Source organism: Musca vetustissima, unplaced genomic scaffold (genome assembly GCF_032173495.1).
Source record: "Musca vetustissima isolate MV318-11 ecotype Yass unplaced genomic scaffold, APGP_CSIRO_Mvet_v1 utg188506, whole genome shotgun sequence".
Classification (NCBI taxonomy): Eukaryota; Metazoa; Arthropoda; class Insecta; order Diptera; family Muscidae; genus Musca; species Musca vetustissima.
Genome location: NW_026884631.1, coordinates 44721 through 57075, shown reverse-complemented (window position 1 = coordinate 57075; position 12355 = coordinate 44721). Strand labels below are relative to the sequence as shown.

The following is a 12355-nucleotide window of genomic DNA, read 5'->3' as shown; positions in this document are numbered from 1 at the left end:
TATACACTCGATATCGGCATCTCTTATATGACGTTTTGGGGTATCTTCTTCACCGCAACTATTTCATATCAAAAGCTTTGCATTCGGCTGGTAACCCATCGGCAATTGCTGCTTTATTATTCTTCAGCCGGTTAATTGCTATTCTGACCTCATCTCGGCTAGTTGGTATACAATCTATACCGTCATCTCTTATATGAAGTTTTGGGGTATATTCTTCTCCGCTACTATTTGATACCAAGAACTTAGCAAAATGCTCCTACACGCTGTCTGTATCTGTCATCAGGTTTCCATATTCATCTCTATAGGAGGATGTGCCTGCACCACAGCCTTCGGTTTGGAGTTTTAATCGTTGGTAAAATTTCCGGACTCTTCATTCTGACTTCTCTACATCTCGATTTGCTTTCGCTCATGTTTTTCTTGTTCTTTGTTCTTTTTTGAAAAATTTCCTCTAGAATGTATCGGCACCAAAGCCATCGGTTTGGTGTTTTACTCGTTGTTAAAATTTTCGGACTTCATTTCGACTCCTGTACATCTCGAGTTGCCCTCACTCCCGGTTTTCTTGTTCTTTCTTAAATTTTTTTGAAAATATTCAAAGATTTCCCTGTAGAAGAAAAGAATTGGATTAATGCTGTAGACTACGAATAAATCAAGAGTAATAACATATTAATAATAATTACTTGGTCAACGAGAATATTCGAATTAAAATCTCCGGTATTGTGTTAGAAAAGGTTTACTTACTTTCGATGTGGGCCCCCGGTTCTGTAAATGCTTGAATTATCCCTTGGTTTTATTTTACGTTTTAACCCACTGTCTGAGTTTTGTGTACGCACGCATCTCTTGCCAGTTTAATGTAAATAGTTTGAGTGACGTCAAAACCTCGACATGTACAGACTTTCTATGGAGACAGTGAAATACACACCCCTTCTTTTTTGTAGAGGCATTTCGTCGTCGTTTGTTGATTCATGAACACAAAGTACACAACCAAATCACAGAGAGCGAGAGAGGGGGAGAGCGTGGCAGGGAGGCAGGGATGGAAAATTCAGTACAATAGTACTTTTTTCAGTACCTTTTTACCCAAAAAAGTACCGTAGTACCCCCGTGACCATTTCAGTACCATTCCAATCCTCCATTAAACCATGATACATATAATTTTTTTGGATTAGAATTTATTATGGATTTGACCGGCAAAAGTATTGCAGATAAAGATATTGATGTGATTGCAATATTCTTCTTTACAGTTACGACTGGTACCTTTTCAGTTATGATTAAAATTACAAACTTTAAATTAATTTATCAGTTCCTATCTTTTTTAGCCGGATATGTTTGTCAGATATTCAATTTGGCGTACTCTGTGCTATCTCCTGAGGTAGGCAAATTGATGGCATTCATAGTCGTCGTGATTACTTCAATAATTTCAATAGCACTTTGGAACTGAAATTCATGTTAGTTTGGGGTATATTGGCTTTCGAGAAAGTGGTAGTGAAATTAAAATTAATCAATAGCATACATATTCAAATGCAATCGAAAGAAGCAAGAATTCTCATATTATTACCATCAGAAAGATAGACTAAGTGATGATATCTTGAAAATCGATCATTATGAAACAGAATAATTTGTTTTTTATTTTCTTGAAAAAGTACTCTTTTATTAAAAAAAGTACTCTTTTGGTACCTTTTCACATTTTTCATTTTCCATCCCTGCAGGGAGGTAAACAACAATTAGAGACTGTGTTAGATGATGAGAGAGTGTTCCAGTACAAACAGTAGTGAACAGTTAAACTGTGTCTGGGTGAAAGAGAGAGAGAGAGTCATTGCATTGGCGCTCAATTAATGCAAAGGAAATTCAGAGCCAGTGAGATAGAGAGCGCGTGGAAAAAATATGTTTTTATTTGGCGCGTAAGGTATGGAACGACATCATTTACAATTAAGTCGTGGCGGTGTTAAGTAACAGAAGAAATAACCGGAAGATAAACTAACTTACCAACTACGGCAAAAGCAAATAAAGACAAACAAGAAATAACATGTTTAAATATTCAAATAAGACTACGGTTATGGAAACAAATTTAAAGAAGATAAAAAATTATAACAAATAATAAATACAAAAGTAAAAAAGAAACAAAAATAGTTTCGTGTGTTAAAAATTTAACAGAAAAAATAATACTCATTAAAAATCAAACAACAACAAAAAATCAAACTCGAATATACAACCGCAAATACTCCCCCATTTACCTGTCTAACATTTTTTTTGTTGGAAGAAAAAATACAACAGTATTAGAAACAATTTCTTTTTTGTATAACTAAACAAAAAATAAAAGAAAGAAAAGTGAGATTTTTCTTACCATTGAACTCTACAAAAAAGAAAACAAGTAACAGAACCTGAACTGACTTGTAACCTTTTCGATAAGCGCAGGCGCATCTAAACCCAATAATACACATTGAAGTTAGCTAGACCGGGAGAGCACAAGAAGTGTGGGTGTCCAAAAAACCCAAAGAAGAAGAACAGACAAAATTATTTGTGTTTTGTAATCACAAGGCAAACATTAAGGACTTTTAAAGGACTCGTGAAAATCTATCGTAACCTCAAAAACATATCCCCAAAAAACGCGATTTTTGTAATAATTTTTTTTCTTACAACAAATCCTTGACTAAGTAATCTCAGTAGTTTATTAAAAACTATACAAATCTCCTTTATTAAAAAAAATACTCAAAACCCTCAAACTGCAAATATGTCATCAACCTCATCGGAAGCTAATTTAAAACACAACGGTGCTGCCTCTTTGGCCACCGAAGAAAGTTCACATCTATTGGAAAAGGCAGCCAACGGTGAAAAATATGGCTCACAGAAAGCGGTAAATGAACTATTTATTATTATTTGTATTTGCTATCTATCTATTTTTTTTTCTTACTTAGTTTTTTTTCTATCTTTCATTTCCTCCATACTCATATTACACATTTTTGATTTCTAACCATTATTTATTACCATTTTACCAGTACTCGTCCAGACACCTCTACTCGCCTTGAAATGCGTTTTAAAGAAAGAAACAAACGGAAAATGTTACGAGGTAGTCGTATGGAAAATGTAAGAATAACTTTTCACGTGGTGAACATAGATTTTCTTTTAATAAAGATAGTGAATGCCTTGCTGTGGGTTTCTTGTGTAAAGAAGAGAAAATTTAGTTAAACAGGGATCTATTTTTTGTATACAGTCCACTTGAGATAAGAACTTTTTACTTTTTGAAGATTCGTACACTATATCTTCGATGTCTTGCTATGGTTGTCTTGTGTAAAGTAGAGGAAATTTAGTTAAAAATGGATCTATTTTTTGTATACAGTCAACTTGAGATAAGAACTTTATGCTTGTTGAAGATTCGTACACTATATCCTCGATATCTTCTGGGGTATTCAGACTATTTATCCTCACTACGAATCGTTCGATATGTGTATGCAGTCAAAGTCAAGAAACGGAAAAAGTTTCGAGGTAGTCGTATGAGAATTTAAACATGGATCTATTTTTGTATACAGTCCACTTGAGATAAGAACTTTGTGTTTGTTGAAAATTCGTACACTATATCTTCGATATCCTCTGGCGTATTCAGACTACTTATCCACACTACGAATCGTTGGATATTTTTTAGTGAAAGTCAAAAAAGCGCAAAAAGTTACGAAGTAGTCGTATGGAAAATGCAGTGAACATGGATTTTCTTATAATAAATGTATAGTGAATTTCTTGCTATGGTATCTTGTGTAAAGAAGAGAGATTTTAGTTAAACAGCGATCTATTTTTCGTATACAGTTCACTTGAGATAAGAACTTTATGCATGTTGAAGATTCGTAAACTATATCCTCTATATCTTCGCTGTATTCAGACTCCACACTAAGTGTGGTTTGGTATTTTCTAATAAAGTTCTTGTCAACCGTTTGGGAAATGTAAGAAGTGACCCTGAATTTTCTTTTAATAATGATAGTAAATGTCTGGCAATGAACCCATAGTTAGACATGGTAAACAAGAGAGAATTTAGTTCTAGTTTTTGTATACAGTCCACTTGAGATAAAACCTTTTCGCTTGTTGAATATTCGTACAATATATCTTCGATATCCTCTGGCGTATTCAGACTCCACATTAAGTGTCTTTAGATAATTTCTTGTAAAATTCTTCTCGAAGAACCATTTGTAAAAAGAATTGGCTTTCCAAAGGGAAGAATATATTGGTTTTCACAAATGGCAGCTATCTCGAGCTAGAACAGAGGGATCTTGAGTAGAATTAATTATCGTAGAATTTCGAAAGCATCTCGAAGGACCATTGGCAAAAAAGCATTGATATCGATGGACAATTAATTTTATTTTAGAGTCGGTGATTAGAATTCTCAAAAAAATAAAACTTCTGAAAGAATAAATAAAATTATTTCTCATCGGGAACCTGTAGTTACAGAAAGAGTATGAAGATCTCGATATGTTCCTCCTCGAGAAAATCAAGCCATCATTGGTAAACAGTTAAAATTGTAATTAGATTTCCTAATAAAAATAATGAATTATCATTTGAAAATCGAAAATGCAATAATTGAAGAGAAAAGAATAGCTAGGTTTTGCTTTTCTCTATATCTCCTCGAAGGACCATTTGTTGTGATGTTGTCTAAATCGGAACGGATTTTGAAAAATAGTCAAAAACTAGTTACCTCCTTAATTTAGGAAATCGATTTTTTGTGAAAACTCCTCATGAAAAAAATATCTATCTATACCTCCTCGAAGGATCATTCGTTAAATAAATTTACTGGAAATTAAGAAGATGTTGTCAAGGTGAAATGGTCTAAATTGGAACGGATTTCGAAGAATAGTCAAAACTAGATGCATCCTTAATTTGGAAATTGGATTTAATAATTAAATCCGAACTTATATAAAGAAAATTGTTCTCAAAGGACTTTTTTTGTGTTGAAAAAACATCTCGACATTTCTTATCGGCATTTTTCTTCATTTTTATTAGTTTATCCTTGCATTAGAGAAAGAAAATTTATCTCGAAGGACCATTAGGATTATCATTACTTGATAATGAAAAAAAATATGAAAGAATCATGGCTACATGTCGATAATCTATTTCTTTGAATGTGGTCGAAGGACCATTTTGCCAATATGTAAATAAACCTTAGACAATCTGATGAGTTCCTGACATGCTTACCTTACTTACCATACCTTCCCCGTTTTCAAAACGCCTCCCTACCTTCATATATTGTGAAATGTAATCCATGCATGAAAAATCATTTCTTTTTTTTTGCAATTCGAAAAAAGATTTTCCTTGCTATGATTTGTTGTTTGCCATGATGCATTATATCTACGTCTGCGAATGTTTTCACTATTTTTTGGGTTTCAATTTGTTGTTGTTTAAATTGTTTTTCTTCGATACCAATAATGTGAAAATAAATCTTCCATGAATTTTTGGGATATAGATTTAAACAAAAAACAACAAACTTTTTGATTGCAACCATATGTCTCTGAAAGAAAAATCGGCATATGAAACTTAACATGTGTAGACCATTCATCTATGCACTTCATGTGTGTGTGTGCGTAGACATTTTGCATCTAGTGTAAATGAAAATTGTTTTGCATATGGAAATCTTTGGATCTCTTCTATTTTCTTCTATGTCTAGCCATACAGCGAGACTAGACATATATGCAAAACTTTAATTCATGATTGAATTGAATCCAAGTTGTAGCCGTATATTTGCGTCTTGACCGTTTCTCTAGTATCTCCAACAATGTCAGCTCCATCTCGCCCCATGGAGCTTGAATTCAATTGCATGATTTCATAGCAACAAACTAAGTGAAATTATTTGATTTTGCGTGTGCGTTTTTTCTCGTTTCATTTTCGTTGTCTATGCGTGTGTTGGCCATGAAATTGACAAATCATCCATGTGGCACTCTCCGGTCATTTGAAGGTCAATGACTTGGTTTGCCTTGCAAAAAAACGCCTTGCCTTTTGGCAAATGAACTTTACATGGATAGGGTTAGATAAAGTTTTTTGTCGTCACTTTTTATGGCAATCGTTTATTTTTATACATTTTATTGGCCTGTCATGGGTTGAAGGGGTTAAAGTTTCGCAGAAGCTATTCTACAAACCACAAAAATTTGCAAATAAAATATCTTAAACTATGATCGACAAGCACTTATCAACAAATGGAATGTATCAGTTGAAAAGTCTCAAGTCGAAGGACCAATTGTGCAAAAAAATACTGTCAAATAATAGGGTTGTCCAAAATATTCTTACTATGTTAGTTATCCTTGTTGGGATATTTTTTAGTGAATTTTTTCGAAGGACCACAAACGTTAAAAGTTTCAATTCGAAGGACCAATTATGAAATAAAAATGCTACAATATAATAGGGATCACATGGAACGAGGCTGTCCAAAGTATTCCAACCTTGTTCGCAAGGCCTTCTTGGGATATCCTTCACTGAACCTAAAAAAATATTGCTACTCGAAGGACCATTTGTGAAATGTTAATGTATGTGCTACAGACTGACGTAAAGTCGCAGTACCAGAGAAGTAGCGAAGAATGTAAATCGTCACCAGAAATCCCTGAAGTAGATATGATCTCAGTGTAAATCGAGTAAAAATCATTATAAGAGGTCGGATTAGGTCTTTGATGGCTAGAATCCACGCGAAGACTTATTTAATAGTTCATGGATTCTTAAAACCCTTTTAGTGGTATTTTATGACAAGAATACTTTCTAAAAAAACAGGGACAAAGATGAATACCTTCTTCAGAACATTTATATGTCAATGATAACTACCAAAACTCGAAGACTTCTATAAACCTTGCAATGTTAGAAGAAATGTTGAGGATTCTTCAGCTTTTATACGTCTTTAATAGCTAATCCTAATATATCTTTAGCGGAACCCTCCTTAAGTGAATTGATCCTATCTCCCTATACCACTAGTTAGAAATCGTTTTTGAGGTCTAACATGCATCATTCCCTGATTTTGGTTGGCTAGAGAAGTCTCTTGATTTCCTACCTATACCTTCAACAAGGCAAATCTGTTAAATATTTCATAGCTACAAGTCGTTCTAAAAGTATAACAGATCTAAAAGTGCACCTAAGGTATCCTACATATACCTACAGTGTAGGATCTCCTGCCAATAGAAGAAACTAGAATCCGTTGTAGAGGTCCTCTAACATTTTTTGATAATTTCTTAAGCTAGAACTGCATCTAGAGGTCTTCTACTTTCATACCTTAAATTCCTTCCTCTCTATAGAATATATTTTCCAGAATTTCGATGAGGACTTTGTATGGGCATTTTGCCACAAGAATAATTGTTTAACCCTTATTTTATCTATAGGGGGTCTCCTAGGCTAATAGTACCTTTTTGGTCCCTTTGGTCCCTTATTATCATGGCTTAATAATAAGAAAACAACAAAGAATGTATTGGAAAAATTAAAAAGTTCATTCATTTTGTCGTGTTCCTAATAAATATTCATATATTTAAATGTGGACAAGTTCCCGCTTCCCCTCAGGCCGCCTCAGACCCGTTACGCTGGAAGTAAGTCGTCGTCTACCGGTTAATAAATGAATGAATTGTGTGAGGCTCTCAATGTGATTGGCTGTGATTTTTATTTTTTCTTTTTTAGGTACATTTTTAGTTCTTCCACAAAGTTCCGTAGCCAAGAAGACTAGCTAGGTGGTATTTTTTGAATACGTCACAGACCTGGCCCATCTAATTAATTTGCAAATTGATTTAACTAATAAACATTCGCAAATAAATTAACAGCTTTTTGTGTATGTGTGAAAATCATTTAGAAAAGGTTACAATTTCTTGACAGAATTTACCGGTAGTGTTTTCCTTCTCTTTTGAAGGGTGGAAATAAAAAAAGTCGGAAATTTTAATTAGAATTTTCTTTTGGAAAAAATCTTTACCCAGGGAATTTTTTTCTGAAACATTTTTCTCTCATTGAATTTATCATGAAATTTGAATTATTTGCCAGTAAATGTCCTTCAGTGCATTAATGTGATTATATTTACTTCTTAGAATTCTCATTCACGTCATAGTTAATATAAAATAAATACCCACATGGCTAGCTGGTCTTTTGGTTTCCTAAAATGATAATGAAAATAAAATTGTCGCATATTTGTATATATGAAAAAAATAGATAACAATAAGCAGAACCTAAAGTAATTAGTTATGATTTTGTTATTGTTGGTATTTTTTTTATCTCTCCCTCCCTCACATTTCGATCCCTTTAGACGGCTGTTGGCCAAATGGCCAAAATGATATGGCTATTATATTCGGTTTTACTGCTATTTATTATAATGATTATTATTGTTGTAGTATTTATTTATATATGTATGTACATAGTATATATGGTAGATACATTTTGCATTAGTTGTACAAACAACAAAAAAGTTATTGTTGTTTTTTCTCGCTAACAAACAAAAGCCCGAATTCGCTATGATAACGCAAGGCTAACTCTCTAATGGACTAATTTTGTTTGGCAGGGGGTTTTGCAAAAAAAAAAAAAAATAATAATAATTTAACAAAAAAATTGTTTAACAACAATTAGAGTTGTTTTTTGGTTTTCTAATCTTTTGGATGGGGCGTAGTGTTAACCAGTGACCTTTTGAACCTGCCAAATGAGGCTATTGTATTGTTTCAAAAACAAAAAGCTTAACTAAACATGAAAAGGAACTTGCCAATTTGTTTTGGAAATCTAGTTGAAAATTTTAACTTATTTGGCAATGTTTCTAATATGGGGTTTTATGTAGCTCAAGGTTCGATACCGAGCTTTTTTCCAAGGTACATAAAGGTACATGCTAAGGTTATATCTGACTGCCAGGATCTTACTGTAATATATCAGACGTATTGCAAATATAACACGTTGGGCGCCATTTGATGTTCTATGACAAAACATTAAAAACACTTTTCAATTTATAAAAAAAAGACATCCAATATTTTATTACAAAAATATTTTTATTTTTTTTTCAAATTATTTCAAAAATAAAAAAGAGTAGTTTTTTAAGAAAAATATTTCATTATTTTTTATGAGTAAATATTATAAAAATATTTGTTTTTATATTTTCATATAAAAAATATTTGTAAACAAGAAAATACATTTCACACTGCTAAAAATTAATAATTTAAAATGTTGGGCGCCCTTTTATTAATATTTTTATTTATTGATATTTTCTTGCCTTTCGAAACGTATTTTTTTCAATTAATGAATAAAAATTAGATTTTCAAAATTTTATTGCAAAAATATATTTTTTATTTTATTTATAAAAATATATTTATTATTTATTTTATTCTATTTATTTTATTTATTTTTATTTTAATATTTTTTTATGAGTGAATATTATAAAAAATATTTGTTGGGCGCCATTGGATTGAAACAGTGAATACTTTTTTTATACATTTAGAATCCTATTTCTCTCTTCAATCCCATATTTATAAAATGATTTCCTTGTAAAAATACTACATCCTACCTTCCAAGGATATATTTTTTAATATCTCTGATTTTCAACTGGACTTTTTCTTCCACATGGCTCTAAGCTAATAACCTTCAGTGTTCATATAACCCAAAAAAATATATACATACATATGCAAATTTTTATATGTATTTATATCGAACATCAGGCCATAACAATAGCATTTATAAATCCGCGAATGCAAAAAATAAAGGAACATCCACAGCAACAAAAAGTATCACATAAGAAGAGAAAACGTTTTTTCCATTCATCTGGCCTTTGGCCAAGAAAATGTACAGATGAGCCGAAAATTATTTTTGTCATGGAAATGGGATGGGATGTATGGCTGGTTGGTTGGTAGGATTGACCTCCTTTGGATTGAAAATGGAAATGTAAAAAAGCAAAGGCTAAAACGAAGTAAACAAAGGCTAGTCGAAAGATAGGTGGGCGGTTTGCTGACAAATAAAATGGCCACAAAATAAGAAGTCACAAAAAAAAAAGAACAAGGTGAAAAACTGAAGGCGGATTTATAAGGCGCAAAAAATAAATGAATATATAAATTAAAAAAAATGATTGTTTGCATTTGTATTGCTGGAAATTATGACTGTTACAATATTTTTTTAAATGGCGCCCAACAGTAGGGAATGCCCACCTTCTATAGAATTCTATCAGTATTATTTTCAAATTTCAAAAAATTAGAATTCTGTCAGTATTATTTTCACATTTCAATAAATTATTGTTTTGCATGAATATGCTTGAAAATCTCAACTGTTACAATATTTTTTAAAATGGCGCCCAATAGTAAGGAATGTCCAGGAAGGAATTCTATCAGTTACATTTTCAATTTTCAAAAAAAAATATTGTTTGCATTTACACTGCTGGAAAATTACGACTGTTACAATATATTTTTAAATGGCGCCCAACAGTAAGGAATGCCCACCTTCTATAGAAGTTTTATTTTCATATATTTTTATATACAGGCATGGGAGATAAATCGGTCAAAAGTCAATCACCATAGTAAGGAGAGTATCTTCAGTTCGTTTTTCCTTTTGCAATTCAACGAAATATTAATTATTAAAAAATGGAGCCCAACGGCAAGGATTTTCATAATTCTATAGAAGTTAGTTATTCCGTTAGCAACTCAACGACATAATAATCATTAAAGAAATGGCGCCCAACGTCAAGGAAATTCGTAATCCTATAGAACTCTGTGAGTGTCTCATTCCAATATTAAGCTGACACATGGGAGATAAGTGGGTCAGAAGCCAACGTCCTGACCAACTCTTAAATAAATTTTAAGAAATTCAATCTTCGACATCTAAGGCAAAGTCAGACAAAAACATTGGATATTAAGAAAAGTGGAACATATATTATGTTGTTGTTAACAATAAGCAGATGTATATAATTTACAATTTTTGTTGTTGTTTTGTTTTCAATTCAGACTGTCTTGCAATCCTTGGTGAATTTTAATCAGTCATAATTTATTCATATAACAGTTTATTTTTTAATGGAACTTTATTTATAGAATTATTCACTGATCATCCTTTCTATAATGATCAATAAAAATTTCAATTTATATTCAGATTTTTTACGACAAGAAAAAGCGACAATTTCTTTGTCTTTGCCTTCTGTCAATGGAGTCGTCAACCCAGATCGTTGATCTCCATTGTTGACCTACCTCAAACACCCGTGCATGATAATGCGATGGACGAGATTGAATACATTTAAAGAATTGTATTTTTTAAGTTTAGTTTTCAATTGCATTTAAGGTAAACATACCATATCAAGCGATGGCGCCCAACGTAGGGATGCCATGGAATTTCATACTAGACATTTTTTTCATTATTTAATCCTTGCAATAATTTGTTAAAATTAGTTTTTCAAAACGTTGTCGTTGTTATTGTTGACAAGTTTTTCAAAACAATGAACATTTTCGATGCATTTCATGATGGCGCCCAACGTGGGGATATCATGTTCACTATATGTACAGGTCGCATTTATGATTCGAATTGGATGAAATTTGGTACAGCACATTCATTTGGCCCAAGGACGAACCCTGTTGAAATTGTGAAAAATCGGTTCAGATTTGGCGTACTAAAGACCCTATATATATATATCTTTGGTTTGCGTGAAATTTGGCATATCGAAGTGAATTGAGTCTATAATGATGTGTATAAAGTTTCATTAAAATCGGTTCCGATTTAGATATAGCTCCGATTTTATGTAAATGGTGTACTAAAGTCCCACTATATCATTCGATTTGCAAGAAATTTGGCATAGCGTACTAAATTGAGTCTAGAATGATGTGTGTGAAGTTTCCTGACAATCAGTTCCTATTTAGATATAGCTCCCATATATATTTTCTTCCGATTCCATGTAAATGGTGTACCGAAGTCCCATATATCTTTCGATTTGCGCGAAATTTTGCACAACGCACTGAATTAAGTCTAGAATGAAATCATTGAAATCGGTTCAGATTTAGATATGGCTGCCATATATATTTTCGTCCGATTCTATGTAAATTATGCATTAAAAATCCAAAGTTTGCCCGATTGGCACACAATTTTGCCCAGCCCGACTTTATTACTTTCCTTACTAGTTTTAAGTTTTAATTGCAATGAAAGTTAACTGATCATATGATGTGATGGCGCCCTACGTGGGGAGGCAATGTGATTTAATACTAGTATATTTTTTATTTTTTTAATTTTTTAAATGAATGCTTAAAATTAGTTATTTCAAAATAGTGAACATTTTCTATCCATTTCATAAAATGGCGTCCAACGTGGGGATGTCATCTTCAATATTTACATTTAGATTTTCAAAAAATTACATTTCAATTACAATGGATATGTAGTGTATTCCAATAATTACTACAGATGGCGCCCAACATGAGAAGAATTTAATTTA

At 32.2% G+C, this 12355-nt stretch overlaps 1 protein-coding gene across 1 annotated transcript in view; it reads left to right on the top strand.

Annotated features, from left to right (window-relative positions):
- The first annotated feature begins 2725 nt into the window (after window positions 1-2725).
- LOC133331666 (facilitated trehalose transporter Tret1-2 homolog) overlaps window positions 2726-12355 on the top strand; it is a 31363-nt gene continuing 21733 nt past the window's right edge. The window contains exon 1 of the mRNA XM_061540047.1: window positions 2726-2848. Within this exon, the coding sequence (XP_061396031.1) occupies window positions 2726-2848 (123 nt within the window). The remainder of the gene's footprint in view (window positions 2849-12355) is intronic.